Here is a 22,264-nt window from a genome sequence, read left to right as displayed (position 1 = left end):
ATTTTCATCAATATTATTGCTAAAATTCTATTTCTATTATGATTCTAAATTAAACAAAGAATAATTCTATTGATTTGGAATGGGGAAAAAAATATTTCATCAGTCCAAAAACAAGCATTAAAGTCGCACTCTATGAAAAGTATCCGGATTACCTCTCTTTACTATAAGATTCTCAATAACTTTTAAAGTTATTTCAATATAGTGAAAAAAATTGTGCATATTCTCCTGATTATGCTCAGACTATAAAGAGATTGTAAAGAATCTCAGCTTAAAAGTATTCTTAAATCACACATTTCCTGAAAAAATCATAAAATAAATATGGGAAAAATATAAAGTGATCGAAGACAAAGTGTGTTTGAAGCCTGTAAACCTATCCCTATACCATTTTAAAAATAAATAGATTTTGTATTATTAATATTATTTATTCTTATTTTTATTATTTATTTTATCAATCAATTTAATGCTTCAATTCCAATGAAAGCGAAAACCGAATTTATTACTTATTTAACCGAGTGAACAGTCACAGACCAAACCATTATAGAGATATCATCTTGAGATTTTCAGAGGACCCCCATAAAACGACCGTTGTAATATTAACGTGAGATTAATTTTTTCCGTCTTCTTTAAATCTCTCCAATTTATATTTTGGACGATTCGAAATAGCCCTGAATCATTCCTAATAACATGTTTTCAAGGTCAAAGGTTAATCAGCTGTAAACTTCGTTGTTTTTCAACCACTTGCGGACAGTTTCTGTTAGATCAATTCAGAGATTTTGCTGATTTGTTTGGCTGATTAATAAACAAATGTGCGTAGCTATTCACAGGTCATGAGAATATAAAAAAAAATATAAATGTATTAATTAAAAAAAATTGAGGCGTGATTGAGCAAAACCAAAATGATATTCTTAATCACGGGACTCGACTCTATCAAACGTGCCATGTGAGATCTCTGAGACAAAAATCGTGTTGCATAGTGTAATCGGCTTCAAAATCGAAAACCATCGCAAGAAACCCCGATAGGGTTTCATATTCTTCAAGTTGGAAAAACATTCGAGACATGCGAGCTAGAAAAAAAACTTCTGAATAGAAAAATTTTAACAGACTGTAGTCCAAGAAATCAATCACATCCTGGAAGAAAAGTTTTCATGACTTGGAATACGGAAGACAAAAACATAAATAAAGGAATTTTAGTATTCTTTTCACAATTTCAATATTCGAAAAAATTTATATCGAGTTCTTCACAGTTATTTTCTAATTGTAGTTTCGGTGGCCCTTTGTAGATTGCCACAAAATATTGTTTTAAGAATAAAAAAATTACAGAAAAATAAAAATAATAAAAATACAAGCACTTATTTACATCATTTTTCAAGAAAATCGCGTGGAAAATATGATACGATTCACTATTACATTTTTATAAATGTCAAATTAACTTAAATCAGTTTATCGGCCATCATGAGAGGTGGTCGAGAATAAATCAGGGGCTAATCAGTACTTTACTAATTACACTGATGTGTCTGAATACAAAAATAGCTTAGGAGCTTTTTGGAGACTTTTTTAATCAGTAATCGGCTGGGATGCTTGAATTGGAATTCAGATTTATAATTGTGTAATTAGTAATCAGCTGAATCTCTGAATTGACCCCAAACTTGGATCGGTATCAATTACGGTGGCTCAATTGAACTGTAACCAAATATAAGTCATCATAACCTCCATACTAATATTTGCAGCGCCTTCATATTTTGCATAATGATAGTTCATTTTATTGGCTACAAGACCCCAGAAGCATTTGCGAAATTTTCTTGTATTTTTTTATCAGTAATAGGTCGCAAACGTTGTACCGTAAGTGCCTTATATTTTGCTGGAAAAGTGCAAGTTGCTATCACTAGAACCTGTTATCAGTCTAGAACCTATTATCACCTGAACCTGATTATAAATCTGTCATGTTTTGAAACATAAATCGATGCAGGGATATTGGCCCCGTAATGACTTCATGCTTGCCTAACAGCATTCAAAATGAAGAATCAAATTGAACGAGATTCGCGTACTGCAGACAAATGGTCCTTAAGCTTGGCAGAAGCGTGCTGAGGAAGGCCGAACTTAGTCGATCGGCTAAATTATCGGTTTTCAAAGCTGTGTTTATTCCTATTCTCACCTATATGGTCATGAGATTTGGGTAATGACCGAAAGGGTAAGATCGCGCGTACAAGCTGCCAAGATGAGATACCTTGGAACGGTTAAAAGAATCACTCGTCGAGATCGAATGAAGGAATGTATTCGTTCGTGAGGAACTAAGAGTCGAGGAGCTGCTTCTTCGGGTTGAGAGATCACAACTTCGATATGGACATGGACATGTTCAACGCATGAAAGAAGAAAGATTCCCCAGAAAAGCTATGCAAGCCATTGTGAGGAAACCTCGACCACGGGGCAGACCTAGGATAAGGTGGCTGAATATAATTCAGGATCTTGCGTGGGAGCACCTTAGGATCAAACCCAAACATCTTCCTGAAGTGGCGGAGGATCGACAAGCGTGGGCTGCTAATTTGGATGTCATGGGCCCGCGACCCCAATAGGGATAAGCGGTTGAAAATGAATGAATGGTTAAAATCAGTTTAAACCGATGAACAAAACGGATAAGTGTTTAACAAAAGCTCGAACAACATAAACAAGTTTCTCATGGAAGACAACCATTTTTCTTAGGACTAGCAGTAAAGTCTCGAATTTCTTTAATAATATGTCAAATTTGTAAGTTTTATAATGTATTTTATGTATTTTGAAACGCCATAAATACAGTAGAGTCTCCTAAATTCGAACGCTCGGGGGTATTTTTGACATTTCTCACCTCCCAAATTCGAACGATTTTTTCAAAACTAACGAAATTTGTGTGAGATTAAATTGTAGAATCAAATTCCCGTACTTTCTCGCAAGTCTTAGTGGCAACATACTTCCATTTCATTTTATACGATCATAATGTATGTAAACATTCAGGAAGAAGCACATAAATATGATTTTCATTCACCAAGAATACGAACTTTCTAACATAACCTCACAATTGACGTTTTGAATCCAAACGGCGTTCGAATTTGAGAGATTCAGATTTGAGAGACTCTACTGTATACATGATCATATTTGTGCCAATATTAAAATTATATTATAATGATTTAGAAAATACTATTACCGAATTTTTTTTAATAACTAAATCTTGATAATTTGGACTTATATGAAAGGTCTAACAAAATAATACAAGGTTGTGGAACATTCAAAGTTCATTGGACTACAGCAGGAGGGCGTCTCAGTCACAATGACAAATTTTTGTATAAGTTCACAATTTATGGTCGATTGAAAGTCAATTGAGCAATATATTGTATAACCCTCTGTTAACAATCCTTGTCAACATTTCAAAATAGGAGTCTATCGATTTCTGTTATTTCACTTTTCTTCCACCTCAGCCCACGTTTTGAGACACACAACAACACCATCGAATAAAATACTTCCACTGTATTGTCGTGCCAAAAAAAAATAGAGAACAGCTAAACTTACAAGATATTCTTCTCTTGATCTTCCTCCATTCTAAAACATCCAACGCGCGTATACACCTCTCTTTTTTTTACCCAAAGACAATTATGCTACAAAATGTCTCATAGAAGAATATTCGAGAGATCATAATTGGTAGATAAATAAAACATTGGATTTACACCCAAGATTTTCACTATGTCAACAATTTTTTATTCCAATAATCTTCCACCTGAGAAAACCTTCACGTGAGACAAACAAAAAAGCCCACTCAAATCACTTGACCATGAATTGCTATCAATTTGCCTATCTACAAGACAACAGTAACAAAAAAAACAGCCAATAAGTCCCGGCAGAGAGAGAGTAAATGAAATTGTTAGCTTATCATCTTGATTCGCGGGGAAATTATCTGGCTTATCTCGTTCTCTATTCTTACACCAACCCTCAATTCATCATAACCCATCCATCCATGATTTGCCACACACAATACCAAAACCAAATAAAATGAGAGAGAGGAAATGTTATATGAAAGCACTAAATAATAAATTAACATTCATATATGATTTGTACTACGTGAGCAATTTGGATGCGTGTGAATTGTGGGCCGTCAATCAATTTAATTCAAGCGTCAGCCTCAAAGGCGAAAAAAAAGCAAATAACCCATCCATTCAACACTAGACACATACAAACAGAATTGTTTAGAATTCAAGAATCACCATTCCAAAAGCCATATGCAATTTATGTGAAATGGTAAATGGTAAAATAAACTCTTTCATTTGACTGCATCGATCAGTGAAATGCAAATGTCACTCTATATGTTTTGCATGAAAACCAATCAATTTTTCATTTGATCATGCTTCTTCTGAATTTAAATTAATTAATTGACCCACAGAAATATGTTTTCTTCAAATATACCATACCCTCAAATATGTGCAAAATATTCTGTTGATTATGTGAATAACAAATTAGGCTGACAATGAAACCACTTTATAATACTCCCTCAGCTTATTAATCATACACTTTGAGGCCATTTTCTTACTCATTCGCACATTATTCCTCATCAATAAAATTATATGAGAAAATATTGAAAATTTATCACACTATTCAGGGCATTATCTCTCAAATAATCTTGCTGTTTATCTTGATTACTCTTAAGATGTGGGTGAATGAATTACAAGAGATGTGCAAGTTTTCGTGTTCATGGGCACGTTAATTTATGGAAAATAATACAACAAGAAATACTCCGATGTCATAGAAGATGTTTGATATTTAACAATAAGAAAATTTCAAAATCATCTTAAATATCGAAAGGGATCAAATGAAATAAAGTGATTATAAATTTTAAAATGATGGAGATTACTTAATGTCCTAAGACTACATTGTTTGAGTAAATAAATAAAAAAAACACATTGTAATTTAACACCATAATGCAAGCTTCAGACCTAAGGCTTAGTCATATGGCTTAACTTCTTTAATTTTTAACAGTCAAGAATTTTTGAAAAATTGGGACTTAAGATTAAATACTTAAGGACCTTAAGGACTAATGATCAATTGCTTTCTGAAAAACGAATATATTTAATTGCTATTAGTATTTTGAAACCTTCAGTAACTGAGCTAAACCTCTAGTCTAAAGAACGCTTAATGGGTTATTATTTATAAATTACCTAATTAGCTGAAATAGCTTTTGAAAATTGGATTAATTTAGTGTTAAATAAAAAAAAACAATACTTCAGAAAACATTAGAACTTCATGTGATTATCTGTTCTCGCTGTTACAGGACGTCTGGAGAAACATCCTTTTTAGAGGGTCGATTTTTCAACCGATTTGGTTAAATTTGGATTTTTTGGAAAGATTTTGAAATTTCCAATCCGATTGCAATGTATAATGAATTAGGTAATGAATCGCTTAAGTACGCGTAAATGACCAAACTTTTTTAAATATTCTTTGTCTTCTGTCCGTAAACTTGTTACCCATCTAGAAGCGAAACGGTAAGAGATACGAACATCTGATCTTCGGAGAACCCTCCCATAAGTCGTTCCAAGGATAGGATCATTATTCCAAAACCATGTTTTTTGGTTTTTCTCGAAAACAACTCCTACGATTTCTTTTATTTTTGGATATGTTTTGGAGGTGGTCCAGGCGAATATTTCGTTCAAACATACCTATGACCTAAAAAAATCACCATTTTGAATTTTTTAAAGTCAAAATTCAACTGGTCTTGAAATCAGTAATTAATCTCAGTTTGTAACGCATGCTGGAACATTCTAAAGTGATCCTTTCTTTACCAATTACAGATTTTGAAATGCTTCTGTGATGTATGAATCAATTTGATCTCTAGTAGATCAGTAAGCACCAAAAGATCGTGCGAAAAATTAATTCACGGAGAGCTCTATCTTGTAACTTCGAGCATTCCGCAGAGCTAGGACGCTTTATCATCTTTTTTTTTGTTACTTAAATACTCGTAGATAAATTAACTATCGAAGAATACATAGACTTCAAAAATTTCAGAACCCAAATTAAGATATTTCCAAAGATACAGAAGCAAAAGCAAAGCAGTAGCGTGCAGATTTGCAAGCGCTCGGGTAAAAATGCAAAATCTTGAAGCGCGTTTTCTCCACTCATCACTTTTACAATTTCTTCAAATTAGCGGGAAAGATTAAGAAAAAAAGTTATTGACGATTAAAACGAATGAAGGATTTATCTCTTCAGTATTAAATGCTCTTCTCTTTGAATTAAAAAAAAAATTGTTGTAAACCTATTTTTAGCGTATTAGGGGTTAAAGTTACCCTTTTTCATGTTAATTTTACACTTAAAAAGGTGTAAAATTAACATTAAAAATTTTGATATATTTTTACACCTAAAAAAGTGTTAAAGTTAAAAGGAAAAAAAGTTAATCGCATCCCCGTTTTTTCTCAGTGCTGAGAAAAAAGGGAGTGTATTTAACTTTCTTTCTTCATAACTTTAACACTTTTTAGGTGTAAAAAATATAACAACATTTTTTAATGTTAATTTTACACCTTTTTAAGTGTAAAATTAACATGAAAAAGGGTAACTTTAACCCCCAATACACCTAAAAAACATAATATTTACACCGATTTCGGATCAATAATGCAGGGTAAAATTAACATTTCCGGAATATTATTTTAACTTTTTCGGATTTCTCTCAGTGATCTGTAAACAAACATTCGAGCGACCATCCAAAACTTTGAAGCGTTATCAATTTTAAGATTCTGTCGAATCGACGAGAAAGATAGTAAAAACAAATTCTAATGGTCAGTTAAAAAGCTCAGAATTAAATGTTCCTTTTTCTAGTTCAATGTGCATGGTTTTTGAGTTTTCAAACAAAAACCTTTCAATAAGTTCCGGTTTGACAATTTTCTCAAATTTTCCTTGGTGTAACTGTGAAATGGATTTTTTTTACACAGAATTATGAACTGCGTAGGGTAAAAAGTGGAAAGCGAGACAGTTTGGAAAGTGGGACCAATCAGTGTGGAATGTGAGACAACTCCCTAAAAACTTGATAATAAATCAATTAAATATTTCAATTTTCGATAAAAGATTTTTAAATCCTAATCTTGTGATTATTTGAGAAGTTAAAAATGCAAAAGTCGCTATTAAACAATCAAAGGGTGACTTGCAGGAAGAATTTAAAAAATGTATTGCATAAGTGATATTCATAACTTTGACACGGTAGTTGCCATTTTCTCTGTTTCTTGAAGTTGCTAGGAAAATATCAAAGTGTTTTGTTTGATTTTTCGGCATAATTTGTGAAATATTATTAAGTCCGTAGTGAAAATCGAAGAACATACATACATCCATTTAAAAGGTGAATAAAAAATATTTGTGAAATATTACATTTAAAAAGGAGAAAAAAGTGATTTAATTTCGTGTTGCTTTCAAAACAAGTTTTATGACATCTTGGACAAGATGATTTTGTGAATGAATTTGGTGGTTTTGTGCAGTGAAATCATGTTCACAAGGAAGACAAAGATCCTTAAGTATCTGGAAAAATAGTTGCATCAGCAGTTAGTACCTGATAAGGAGAAAATCTCCTGGAAAAGGCTGCCAAGATTTTCAGATTCCGAAGGCCACTTTTTCTGACAGAGGTGGTAGTAAAAATCGCAAAAATACCTGGAGAAAAATAAAGAGGAGCCTCTACAGAACTCTCAAAGCAAGTGGCAAAGGACCTGGGTAGATTGGGTATTGAAGTGTGCTAAAAAGATGCATTCGCTTTAATGCTATAATTGCTGGACAGCGCGAGGCGTCCGTGAAATTTACAGAACCTCTTTTTGGTTGGACGTCCAGGAAGTTCTTGATAATTAGCGTTCTTTAACTGTTACCTGGACATAAAGGAGGGATTAGCAAAACCATCAAATGTGCAAGTATACGCAGAAAACCCTCAACAATTGATTTTCTACATATTTTATGTAATATTTTGTCATTAATATCACTATGTCCATCTTTCCAAAAGTTTTTGTCCCACTTTCCAAAATTTTGTCCATCTTTTCAAAATGTGTTATTTTCTAATTTGATTGAATATTCTAATTAATTGGTTGAAAATTCTAATAAAAATTGTTAAGATTCTGTTAGAATATTTCACAAGGAATCTCATGATACAAATTAAATTAAAATAATAAATATTTATTCGGCTTAAAATGTATTTGAAATTGAACTTTTTTTTAAGTGTCTCCCTTTCCACAATTCACCCTATTTCCCGCAATTTAAGGTCTGCTGTGACGAGGAGTTTCATGTAAACTTCCCATTATAAAGGGTTCTGAGATAATGAACTTTGGGATTAGGCACCTGACGGAATTATGCACACATAATTATGCATGGCAATTTATTTAGGAACCCGTGACAAAAGTCCTATTTATAAGGGTTTTATTTTGAACAGTTGAACCTTTAAAAAATAGGTAATTTTTGGCCTGGATACTCAGGTTCCCCCCTTTCAAGGCCTCTAATAGACACTTTACGCACAAATGCGATAAAAAAAAACAAAAAACGGTACTAAAAGTGATAATTGAAATGTACTATCCGGTTACGCCCCTATCGCCGATTCTGATAGTAAGATCTTCTTTATCATGTTGCTATTTTTAAATCCTTTTGAACTTATAAAAGTTAATAGCAACAAATTCGCACTTTTTGAGTATGATACGCTCCAATTGATAACTTGCCATGTCTATGGTAAAAACTTCAGACTTTTTTTTTTAAATTTGATGACTCGACTAGTTCCCTTATTTTACGTGAACACCCAATTGACTTTTAAAGAATTAATATACGACGATATGAGGTAAGTTTGCCAATAATTTAACATATTTGTTATTCTATTTCGTAAATCAAATAAAATCGCGTGCCAAAGAAACCCATTTCCTATAATCCATTTTTATTGAAGAAAAAAAAATTCAAGAGTCTGAAACATAAATATTTTTCCAGCAAAAACTATCCCAATAAATATATCTCTTCCCACGAGAAAAATTCTCTCTTTTTCTCTCTCTCAAGTCGAAACCTTGTTGCAGACATATCTCATAATGCGTTGTCGTCAATAGACCAACAAATTTCGTAGCACGAAAATAATCACAAGAATTAATGGACGAATCAGAATGAGTCACACCGTTTATTGCGTCAGAGAAGTTGTTAATTTTCTCTTGGCAAAAACTGAGAAATTTGGAGAATCACAAGTGGCATGAGAAGATTGAGGAAAGGATTTCACTCAAACAATTCTTTTTTTTTTCTCTTATATTCTCTTAAGTACTTTCATCTCTCTTAATTTCATAAGAACGTGGTTTTCGCACTCTATGAAATATTTCTTTTTTTTCTCTCTTTATGTGAAAATTGTTAAAGATTATCATAATTCCACACACTTCTCGGGTTATTTTGCATCATTTTATTTCACTTCTCAGTGGAGCTGAAGTAAAACAAAAAATACGACACTTGAATCAACGCCAAAATGTTAATTCTTTTTTTTTTGTTGTTGTTGTCTTTGTCCTGATGCTGGGAATTTTTCTCTTATTTTTCTGCTAAATTGTATGAATTTTGCAATAGGTTTGGTTTGCAATTTTCTGTTTTCTTTTCCCACAGACAATTAATTTGTCATAAGACATTGAGGAAAAATGATGTGTAATCTTGATAACAAAAGTGAAAGAAATTCACTGTCAGAGTATTTTTATCAATGAAATTATGTGTTTATTTATTTTTTTACTTCGAGAGAGATCATATCCTTGATCTTTCTTTCAGATAGCATTTTATGCTTATTCACTGAATGTATTGTCAATATTTTAGTGGGATGCAACGCAGCAAAATTTAATTTTAGCCAATATTTTCCTCCGACGAATGTTAATTTCCAAGATTTATATATAGTGACAAAATGGGTCTCTTTTCCCATCAACTCTGTGATCATCTGTCTGCTGCTTCCACACACCATGCGAAAATGTCAATTTTCTAAATATAATCTCATACACAGAGGAATTGTAATTCTTTTACTTAACATGCAACAATGTCGCAAACATACCTTATTTTTTAAAGAAAAACCAAGCAATTCTTTTTTTCTCTAAAATTGCAATTTTTTGTTGCTCGAAATCTAAAGAGATAGCAATATTTAATTTAGTCAGTAATCTCCTTTCTTTGAGATACCTAATGCTCAAAATTATGTCACGAGGACTAATACACGTTGACGACATTGATCAACAAAACTAAAAGAAAGTCAAGCTGAGCCACACACTGTGAAATGTACAAAAAGTAAAATAAGTTTCCCGCTATTTTTTGCAAAATTTTTAATTTTTTGTGAACTAATTTCCATGAAATATCATCTTAATATTAAGAAAACAAATTTATGAAAAAAATAATCTAATACAGTCAAGTGTGCTAATCCGGGCACTTCGCTATCTGGATCGTTTATGACTAGTCCACTTAAAATAATATTTTCATTTTTATTTCCGTAATATTGTCACTACAGTAACATAATATAACTATTCAAGTTTGAGAAAAAGCAAAAATAATATTTTTATCCATTATACAAGTGAGTGTAATCGACTCATTTCAGTCTTGTGCCAGCTGGATTCTTCACTAAAAATTTTCTAGCAGTGATATTTTCGTTAATGACAGCTGGTTGATTGAAAACAGTTATTGCTTTTTTTTCCTTGTGAAAAAAGTATTTTAAATCCAAAGGTTTAATTATAAGTGAATTAGCGAAAAGGCGACCCAGTTAGTGCATGCTGACTTATTTCAGTATTATCATTATTTTATAAATTTTCTTTAATATTTTTGATAATTTTTTTATATAATGTTTCTGAATGAAACAGTGAATAATTCTACGGATTTAGAAGAAGTAAAAAAGAAATTCATCAGTCCAAAAACAAGCGTTTACGTAGCACTCTTCGGAAAACGAATGTGACGGTGAATATGTTCTAAGCAAAATTTGTCTGTTACAGTGTTACTCCAGTTCATCTTTTTATTACACGTAAATAGAGATGTAAACGCCGGTGCCTTCCAAAATCCCGTAGAGACAAAGGCGCGAATGGGCCGAAATTTCGAATAGGTCAAAATCCCGAATAGCTTAAAGACACAAAATCCAGAATGGGTTGAAATCCCGAATGGGATGAAAACCGGAATAGGCCAAATTTCCGAAAAGCCAAAATCTTGTTAGACTTAACTTGTTATCCAAAATCTTGTTAGACTTAAAAATCCCGAAAACCAAAAATCGGTCAAAATCCTTTAAAAAAAGACGAAATCATACGGAGGATCATGAGTGTGATAATTTCCCAAAACACAGAAAATTTTAACTTTCTTCCGGCAAGCGCAGGTGCAATCGTAGAAATGACTATATGACACTTTAAAGAATTCGGAATTGTGACTTTTGGGATTTCGGCCCATTTCGGGATTTTGACTTTCGGAATTTTAACCTTTTCGAAATTTTGACGTTCAGGATTTTGACCTACTCACTATTTCGACCCACACCGGATTTTGCCATTTCGGGAATTTAATAATAATAATAATAATATTTATTGCATCACAACATTAGGGTCATCCCTCTTACAGTTGTGAGAAAAAAAAAGAAAGTAAAAACAATTTCAAAAAGAAAATAAAAAGAAATAAAAAAAATGACAAGAAACTGTGAGATGAAGAAAAAAAAGAGATAAAAGAAAGAAAAATAAGTTAAGTCAATTATTCTCAGGTCCAGACTGAAAATGCAGCCAAATAGTATCCGCAGAAGCAGAATTTGATCATTTCCGAATTTTGTCGTTTGGGGTTTATTTTTTTCGAGAATTTGGCGTTCGAAATTTTGACCCATTCTTTCCGTACAGAAGTAGATCTTTAAAAATTCTAAAATCTATTTGAAGATCAAAAAAGAGACTTTCTTACTTCTTAATACTTTCGCAAGGTGACGGAAGTTACATCCTGTTCGAATTTCGAAGTGCTCAAGTGTCAAAATGTGACGGTCTTCACATTGTTGTGAGGAAAAAAACTGAACAACGACGTTTACTGTTCTTGCCCCAGTATTTAATCACTCCATAATCACTGAGTAACTCTTTTGCGAGCTTTTTAGTGTGATATTTGATAAACTTTCCCCAACTTGTTCGAAAATTTAGTATGAAAATTCGAAATTGAATTTGAATTCTTCGAACTTCAACGACTTTTTGTGCAAATAGAGTTCCATTTACCATTCATCCAAGACACTATTGGAGAATCAAAATCTACTTGTGATCGGGCTCATTCGGATTTTTGACCTTAGGGATTTTGTCTTTTCGGAATTTTGACCTATTCAAAATTTTGGCTATTCGGGATTTCGACACATTCTTTCCGTACAGAAGTAGATCTTGAAAAATTCGAAAATCTATTTGAAGATCCAAAAAAGAGACTTTCTTACTTTTTAATACTTTCGCAAGGTGGCGCAAGTTACATCCTGTTCGAATTTCGAAGTGCTCAAGTGTCAAAATGTGACGGTCTTCACATTGTTGTGAGGAAAAAAACTGAACAACGACGTTTACTGTTCTTGTTCCAGTATTTAATCACTCCATAATCACTGAGTAACTCTTTTGCGAGCTTTTTAGTGTGATATTTGATAAACTTTCCCCAACTTGTTCGAAAATTTAGTATGAAAATTCGAAATTGAATTTGAATTCTTCGAACTTCAACGACTTTTTGTGCAAATAGAGTTCCATTTACCTTTCATCCAAGACACTATTGGAGAATCAAAATCTACTTGTGATCAGGCTCATTCGGATTTTTGGCGTTAGGGATTTTGGTTTTCGGAATTTTCACCGAAACCGAGAAACGGTAAGCGTAAAAATATATTTTTTTAAGGACCTCTCTCTAATGATCTCTACACACTAGAGAAATTTATGTCCATATTGAAGGAAAATTTCCTACGCGTAAAAAAAACTGTCAAAAATGGACATACATTTCTCTAGTGTGTAGAGACCATAAGTCAACTTTGAATCATCAAAAACTTTTGTACTTTTTTGTGTTTTTTTTTCTTTATATTTTATAGATCAGTGTTTGAACACCTAAAAAAATTTTAAAATTTTAGGGTAAAAGAAAAAGAGGGTTCGCCGGAGATCATTCTAAAAATACTATTATGGACTAAAAGAATGAAGCATGAAAATGATCCTTTTACAAATTATCACTTTAGTTACTACTCAACTTGATCCTTTTAAAGAGATTGACACTTATGCGTATACTTCGGGAGAGAAAACCACACAAAATTAAATAAATTGATTACCCTGCTAGGAAAATGACTATTTGAATTCTAGACGCTAAGCTGAGAGGAATGCAACTAAGGCCATGGTAGGGATTATATTTGGTGCCTAATTCTACTTTGGTAATTTTCCTTGTGTCGCGGGAAAACACATCAATATGAATATTTCCAGGGAATTAATCTAGAATGCTTTCAGAGCAAGAACATCCGAGTATTACAGCCGAATTGGCTTCCGCGGAAGATTACCTGGATGGAATATTGAGCAGAGCCAGAAATCTAGGACATTATAAATGAAGAAAAATCAAATTGTTCTAGAATTTTACAATTGTCTACTTCATGAGAAATAAACAATTTAGCATTGCATAAAATTCAAATTTTTCAGCATTTCTCAAAGTCTTTTCACTTCGTCACTCCTTTTGTATTGTTTTCAAAATTGTTCAACACAAAAGATCTTGAACCCAAAAAAAAAGAGAGGAGCTAAAATGAGAGCAAATTTGACATTTTCCAGTTATTACTTTGTATAAAAATTACACAAATTTTACATCTTTCTATTTTGCTATGTCGCGATAAAAAAAACCTCATTCTATTTTGCATGTTTTATGTCGTCACTGACTCTTTTTTTCATTTCTCTGCCACTTTTTTTCCCTCCCATTCACATTTTCTATGCATAGTCTAATTTTATTATTCACAAAAAAAAAGTCAGACAAAATGTGCTGAAAAAGATCTTTCTACTCTCTGTTCCAATTCTGTTTCCGTTACTCCACAAAATCTCGCAATATTCAAAACAATTCCCTCAGCTACATGCCCAGGCACCATTTGCAGAGCATTTAGTTTGGTTAAAAAAAAAACTTTTCTTTTTTTTCGCGGTATTATATACAGCAAATTTCACATAAACAATGCATTTGCCATCTGCATTATGTATTGACAAGTGCTTTGAATTTTTCTCTGTCCAACTTTATTCGCACCTTATTTCAACTTCCAATTTCTCGCAATAAATCATGAAGTAAGACCAGAAAAGAATAGGATCTTTGATGCTTAGGTTTAGAAGAGAAAAAAAAAAAACAAGAAAACACGAATGAGAATTATTTTTATAGTCTTTTGAAATGGATGTTAGGAAAGAAAAAAATAAGCCTTCCATGAGAAATGAGAATCAATTATATCTTTTGCAAAAAAAAGGGGCAAACAAAACTTCTTGCAGAAGGAAACTTCAAGAACAATTTTCCTCTCTGCAATTTTCTTACAAATTAATTACCTACAAGAATTTAAACGAGGTGAAAGTAGAAGGAATTTCTTGGACTCACCTTGACCATTGCTGGTGACACTGTTGCCCTGAGTGAGAATTATTTGACTCTCGAGCTCGTGCAATTCTGACTTGAGTTCAGCCAATTTGCTGTTGCTTTTCTTCACAATGGACGCTACATCGGAGAGTGATCTTCTGTCTGTTGCCACTTCACGTAATTTCTCAGCACCCTCTTTTATCTATGATGGTTCCAGGAAAATGAGAGCAATAACCATCAATTTAATATCTTATTGCTTTTTAAAAGTATCACAAATATCGATTAAGAGGAAACATAGAGAGGAGCAATCTGATAAGATAGAGAATGATTAAAAAACCGTTTTCTCAAGCCTTAATCACAGCTTCTGGAAGCAAGTATCCGTATACAGTTTTTTTTTGTATTTGGCCAAACACTGTGAATAAGCACTAATCTTCAGAGTCAACAGGTTAACATTCTTCTTTTATTTGAAAGCAATTTTGTGTGAAGATGTTTGTGTTAAAGTATCGGTATTTCAAGAAATTAAGCAGAGTTAAATACGAATGAAATTGAGCTAACAAAATAATTTCAAATGCAATGATTCTAATCTTGAGAATTATATACTACCGGTAAACTAAAACATTCTGACTTCAGACTGTTATTGTAATTGAACTTACAAAGTCTGAATATAAATATTTAGATAAATTCCACTTTGTAAAATTTACAAACATTTATCAGTAAATTTAAAGTATTAAAAAAATTTTATACAGGGAAGTGAGGCAGTTTTGCAATTTTTACTCATATTCTGAAATTGAATTCAGCTTTATCTTAATGTTATTTAATTTCGCAATTGGTTTGTGAAGCTAAATTGTATCATAGTATGGCCCAGTTCTATTTAAAAGGGGTGGCAAAGCGCCCCAGGCATTGCGAAATGCTCGAACTCGTAACTTAGATGCTATACCTCAAAAGTACTTTCGCATCATTTACCGATTACCGGTACACAACCGATTTGAATCAATTCATAAATCACTCAATAGATTCCACAGAATAGTTTGAAGAGTAATAAAAATTATATTCGGACAAAAATTACTTATCAGTAAATAACCGGTTCATTACCGGTTCACAACTGATTTGTATCGATTTACAAATCACTCAAAATATTTCGCAAAATACACCTCAGGAATAATTTAATTGAATTTCGTATAAAAATTATTTATCGGTTATGAACCGGTTCATCGCCGATTTAAAACCGATTGGAACCGGTTCAGTTTGGTCGGAAATTCCAAGACCTTTCCAACGAGCCCAAACGTGACCCCATTCGTCTGATAAATGCGCTCTATAGTGTCTTTTTAACCTTTGACTTTGAAAAACTGTTATTAGGAATAATTCAACGCTATTTTCGTCTAATGGCCTCTACACACTAAAAAAATGTCTTTTTAAAGAAAATTTCCCTTATCCTTGTAGGCAGAAACGTCAGAATTTTTTTAAAAAGGCAATTTTGCTTCTAGTGTGTAGACACCATAAGGACGAAATGTGCGCCTGGGTAATCTCTAAAATATATCAAAAAATGAAAAAAATCGCCTAACACGTTTTCGAGTAATCCCAAAAAACATGGTTTTCGGGTGGGGGGAAATGAGGGGCATGTTAACTTATGGGGGTCCCCCGAAGGTCCCAAGTCACTATCTCAAACCGTTTGGCCTCTAGAGCTGGCGACAGCCGGGCGAACAGACAGATAGACGGACAAACAGCGTGACGGCATTTCTCAGAAATATTCTGAGACGTGAAGATTTGTTGACAAAAGTGGTCTCCGGGGGGTGGAAGGTGGAAATCTTGGGGGGGGGGGGGTGAAAAAATCAAGGGATTATAAGGGAAGAGTACTCCGGATCGGAATGTTAAGAGACATGCTCCATTTAGTTGAAAATATAATCCTCAAAACATTATTTGGTATTTTTATGTATGCTAATTGATACATTAGTGATCCCTTTAACTATATCTGTGCTTTTGAATTTTTAGTTTTTACAATAAATTAATAAAAAATATGTTTAATTGCAAACTTGCACTCTGTACCTCGGATCGTCAGGAATTTAATCAAGTGTCTCAGGGAAAATTAATTTTATAAATTAAATTTGAGTTAAAGCACTGTATTCTTGTGAGAGTTAAAATTTAACTCTCACCATTTAATTTACCATTTAATGGTAAAAATAATTTAATTTGAAGGAACAATGTGGTATTAACCTAACGATCCAAGGACCACTGCCGATCTCTGGTGCTCTTCCCTTATATACTCCTCTCTCCCTGGAGTTCGAGCAGTAAAATAGGTGAAAAAGCCCTATTTCAAAATTGTCCTAATTCAAAGGTACCCCAATTCTTCCTACAATCCTAAAATTTTTTTTTTTTCAGGGTTTTAATTTTTCGTTTTTAATACGACGTTTAGACCTAGGGTTAACCCATGTGGCTTAACTTTTCTAATTTGTTAATTAAACAAGGTTTTTGGGAAAATTTTGACTTAAGATGAAACACTAAGAACGAATGATTCATTAGATTTTGAAAGACCACTAAAATTGCTTGTGCATTTTTTTTTTATTTTTAGATATGTTTTAGGGGTTTCCTAGGCGGACATTTCATCCGTATACAAAAATACCGTTGAATAATTTTAATAACACTTTTTTCAAGGTCAAAGATTAAAAAGGTTCTAGAGAGCGTATAATTTAACCGAATGGTCTCATATTTGGACTCCTTGGGAAGGTCGTGAAATTCCTTACAAGTCTGAACCGATTTCAATCGGTTATGAACCAGTAATAAACCGGTTCTCAACGATAAATAATTTTAACCATAAAATAAATTATATTACACCTATGCGATTTTGGGTAATTTTTTGAGTGATTTCTAAATCAGTTCAAATTGGCTGTGAACCGGTAAACTTAAAAAGAATTACCCAGTAGGAAAAACTGCGAAATTCTTGAACTCGTGATCACTGCCTTTTTTGTAATTTATTGAACCAATAAAGAATAGGGTAAGTGTGCCAAATTCCGGCCAGCTTGCAATTTCGGCCACCTTTTTTGTTCCTCGAATTTCCATGAACTTTTAGATGTTACGTACTCTAGAGGTTATATAATGCAAAAGAATAACAAAAAATGTAGCTTTGACAAACCAGATGATGTGAAAAAGACATTAGAAGAATTTCCGAAGGGCAAGGAACTATGAGAATGAAGGTGGCCGAAATAGGGCACCAAAGCTTTGTCTATATTTTTATTAATTTTAAAATGTATTAAGAATGATTTTAGAGTAAATAAAGATGGTAAACTCTTTCAGAAGAAAGAATAAAAAAATCTATTTGTATTTAAAATATTACATTTCAAACTTGAGACTTTGACGCTTGCATGCAACTATGCCGAAATTTGACACACTTACCCTATTAATAGTTATTTTGTAAATTAATTATTTGTTAAAATTGCATTGCTTTGGGGCATTGTGAGAGGTTAAAAATGGCTAGGTCTTGCTGAGACGTAAGTCATTTAGGACTAGGACTGATTTCACAAAATTCCCATAAGTTTCCAACTAATCCGTCTCTCGGTTTTAGCCGTCAGAAACTGTTGGAAATGTTTAGTCTGAAAATTGTATTACTGCAGAAATTCAATAGAAATTTACCTTTAATTCTTTTCTGATTTCCCTCCTAATTGCCTCCTTAATCTCCTCCAAGCGATTTGGGAGTGCACTTTCTGGCAAATTATCTGTGAATCCATACTTGTGGCTCAATTCATACAGGACAGGATGCTTAATGTATTCTCCCTGCAAAAAAATAAATAAAAAAATAGATTGATTAATTTTAGAGTATTTTTCCACACAATAAATTACATAGATATTATTTGTAGATAGAAAATTTAAATGCCACTTTTTTCACATTGTACGAATGTGAAAGTACTTTTTTATTCTTTCCTTCTCTCACTCATTCAATTACATGTACTCCTAAACAATAGCATCGAGAGATTTATCTGAATTTTTGATTTTGGACACTCTGCTTTGGATTGAATAAGAAATTTAGAGAGTCTTGAGTAGGATTTTTCCGTAGACACAAAATCAGTTGTACGAGAAAATTATTCCAAAAAAAGAAGAAAAAAAAAAACGATTGATAGGTGGAAAGAACCTCGGACATTGGAGAGCTCCTGCGGGGGTTATAAATTTGGTGAGACAACAACTTTGCCTAATGTTAATGTCTTTTTTTTCGTCATCATTTCAGTGGCCGCTCTTAATGATAATCACGTTCCTACACAGTCGTCTAATGAGTTGAATCACTGCGGTTGTGATCAAAAAAACACCGAGATCGCGATAGAAAATTTTGCTGGCTCTTCCTGGTTATTTGAGAACGGAAGTTTAATGGACAAAACTAAACGATATTGGAGGTCTCTCAAGTGTATCGGTGCCAACACATAAAAACTTATCAATTCGATAGAATTCACAGAATACGAACGCAGGAAAGGGGCCCTTATTTGGATTCAATGATTCACCAAAAACCGATATGGTCAATTTAAAAATACTTTGTAGAATGCTCGAATTTGAAAGTTTAGTTGTGCCTTAAAAGTGGATATCATATTGTATAGCACGATTAGTAAATTCGTCATCTCAAAAAAATATGAAAAGTAGGGGAAAGAGCACTACTTTCGTACGACTGTAGCTTTGGACAACTCCCCCATTAAAAAAATCCTCCCTAAGGAAAATTCATCAGGGGATTCCCTATAGAAATTTCACTATGTACCAAAGGAATTTTCCCCCATAAGTCTCCAAGATTACCCATCATAGGACTTTGAGTGGAATTGCTTGAGAAATTACCAACTAAAGAGTGGAAATTTCCCAAATAGAGCATAGGGGTTTCCATTTGAATTTTCTTCTTTCGGAAAACATGCAAGTTTTCCGAAGCTTCCATGGTACCATGGTAACTTCTTAGGGAATTTTAATTGAATTCCTAGAGAAATTTCTATGTGCAATTTCCATTATAGTTCTCTAGGATTTTCCACCGAAGTTTCGATATTTACGACAGGAGTTTTCTAACTAAAATTTCCGAAGATTTCAACAACGAGAAATAGAGTGGAACCTCAGGAAAAATTACCCCACTGAGGTGTCGAGATTTTTCAAAGGGATTCCTTTAAATTCCCTTGGAAAATTTCCCTTAAAAATCCCTCAGAACATTTGGCTAATGTCAAGCGAATTCCCGATGAATTCAAGGGGGAAATTTTATGGGGAAATTGCTACCGGCATTCTTGGGGATTGAAAGGGGAAATTTCCTCCTAGTGACAGGGAAAATACCCTGGCCATTTCTAGAGGATTCCTATAAATTTTCCGAATTTACCAGACCATTCTCGAAGATTTCCCAGGGAAATCGAGGGGAAAATTCGCCCTGTAAGAGGAAAATTCCTTCCGGAGATACATGAAAATTCCGTGGCGAGTTCAGGGGAAATATTGGGGGAAATTCTGTAAAAGTTAAGCTCATACTTCGGGCGAGATGGTTTTGTGGTTGCAAAGTTCATATAGAACATTGAATATTTCATAAATCAATAGGGTAATTCAAGCAGTCGTGTGAGGGAGCACCATACATGAAAGTCATCAACTGAGTAACAAAAAGGATAAGGTAAAAAAGAGGGAAAAAATTGAAGAGACCTAAAAGAGAAAGAATACAATGTGGGGATTTTTTTTATGGTTTTTCTAAGGATTTTCCTGAGAATTATCCTCAAGTTTTTCCGATCTTTCCCGAAGAGTTCCTAAAGATTTCTTTGAGAAAATTCCCCTAGTTTTTTCGACCCCTGAATTTTTCAGGGGAGTTCACGGGTATATCCCTGGGTAAAATCTCTAAGTTTTCCTCACAATTCTTAGGAAGTTGACCGGAATTTCCTTAAGAAAAGTCCCCATTTTTCCGTGTCATATTATCGAGGATTTCTCAAGAAGAGCCAGAGAAATTTTAACCCCCGAGGTGGGGAAGATTCCCTAGGAAGTTGCGTTACATGCCAATTCAGCTTTGTTATTTGGCCTCCCCCAACTTTGCCCTAAGTACCCGTTGGAGAATTTTCAGTAAGGGAGTGTTGACACTTCTTGGGGATTTTCCTATGGAAGGAATGGTGCGGATTTTTTTATAGGGTCAATTTTTTCTATGTCCTTAATGGTTTTTGACCCATGGGTCTTTTTAGGAAATTTGAGTCATTGACTGCACTAGTTATTAATATATAATACTATAATGGGTCAAATTCATAAAAACATATTGAAAAAATGAGTTGTTCGAAGCTTGAGTCGTTTGAAGGAATCGCGTTTTCCCCTATCCGAACTTCGTAACCGCGTTGAAAGACATATATGGGGCTCAAGACCATTTGTATACTCTGGAAAGCAAATAAAAACCAAAAAAATATATATCTCCCTTTCCAGTTTCAACTTATTTTGGGGTCCCCTGAAGACTAGGAGCCCTATCTCCAACCGTATGATCTCTAGTTATGCATACAGGTAAATATTTTGATGTAAATTTTCCGAAAACATCACAATTTATTTTAAAATTCTCCTAAAATTAAATCCTTTTGTGAAATTAAAAATTTATATATGTAAATTCTTTAAAATCTAATTTGATTTCGAGCAGCACAAGAAAAACTCAATCAAATTTCTGTCATTTTTGGGCATTACCTCCTCGATAGATCTGACACAATTTGTGAAAAAGCTGCGTCTCCTCAATTTATTGTTCATTTTTCACAAACCAAATACCGCACACTGGTAAAATCCATCAAAGGCAAGTTATTAAAACAAATAGCACTAAATAATATTGCACAAGAATGTGAAGTAATATAGGAAAAAATTGTCTTATTTTCCTTGCCACTCATCCACACTATACCAATATTAATTGAGCTTGTGCAAGAGAATAGAGTTAAAAACAACGATGAAAGAAAAAAAAAACAGAGGATGTCCTTAATTAAATTGCTCAAGAGACAACAAAAAAAAAAAAGATTGACAATTTTGTATTCACTTCACAGACCACAATTATTTACAGACCCCAGAAGAATATTGCTTTTTTCTCTCCGCTTTGGAATAAAATTTATAATGTACGATTATATTTGGCCTGCAATTTTTGCACATTCAATTTCAATCACCATGCCCATTAGAAATTCAATTCCATATGGAAATTTGCAACACCACGGATTATATATTTTTTTCTTGTTGTAATTATTGTGTCACCTCGCGACAGAGGTAAATCTCATTTGGAAAATACCAACAGCCCGCATAGTGACACATAAAACACATAACAAATAACACTTTGCACCAATTTAAATGGGGAAATTGTGATTGATCAGGTGAATTTTGTGTCACATTGAAAAATTTTCTCCTCTTAACTCATCACCAATGAAAATAAGAGTGCTACTCTTGCCGCAGAACTACCATCATATCACCTAGACAATGGCTGTAGCTAGATAAAGTTATGGTGGACGATAATTCACGACATAGGCACCAATTTCTTATCATCTACCGCTTATCTATCGTGTTATTTACCAAGAACCGAAGCTCAGTGACGTCGTACATCACTATCATAGCATAATTTTCAATTTTCTTTTTGCACATATTCCATACACATACACTTCAGTACACTCATTTGCACCCACGTGAACGATTACGTGGTTGAACTAAGATGACAGTGCCTGTACATTACAATAGTTCTAGTGCAATATTCCTGGTAAAATTCCTTCAAACGATAAGACAATGTATTCACATCTGTTGCGATAACAATGTTTGCAGGGTTGTTTATCATGAAAAAGCAAAACAATTTTAAATTTCTTTGAAACTC

At 33.3% G+C, this 22,264-nt stretch overlaps 1 protein-coding gene across 7 annotated transcripts in view; it reads right to left on the bottom strand.

Annotated features, from left to right (window-relative positions):
* LOC129804405 (serine/threonine-protein kinase N) overlaps positions 1-22,264 on the bottom strand; it is a 125,080-nt gene that overhangs the window by 60,992 nt on the left and 41,824 nt on the right. For all 7 annotated transcript variants that reach the window (XM_055851660.1, XM_055851662.1, XM_055851664.1 and 4 more), the window contains 2 exons: positions 18,106-18,246; positions 14,506-14,683 (listed from right to left, as the gene is read on the bottom strand). In XM_055851660.1, coding sequence (XP_055707635.1) covers positions 14,506-14,683; positions 18,106-18,246 — 319 coding nt within the window. The remainder of the gene's footprint in view (positions 1-14,505; positions 14,684-18,105; positions 18,247-22,264) is intronic.

The sequence above is a fragment of the Phlebotomus papatasi genome, chromosome 2 (assembly GCF_024763615.1).
Source record: "Phlebotomus papatasi isolate M1 chromosome 2, Ppap_2.1, whole genome shotgun sequence".
Lineage (NCBI taxonomy): Eukaryota > Metazoa > Arthropoda > Insecta > Diptera > Psychodidae > Phlebotomus > Phlebotomus papatasi.
The sequence above is the reverse complement of the archived record's forward strand: the minus strand, read 5'-3'. Positions and strand labels throughout refer to the sequence as shown.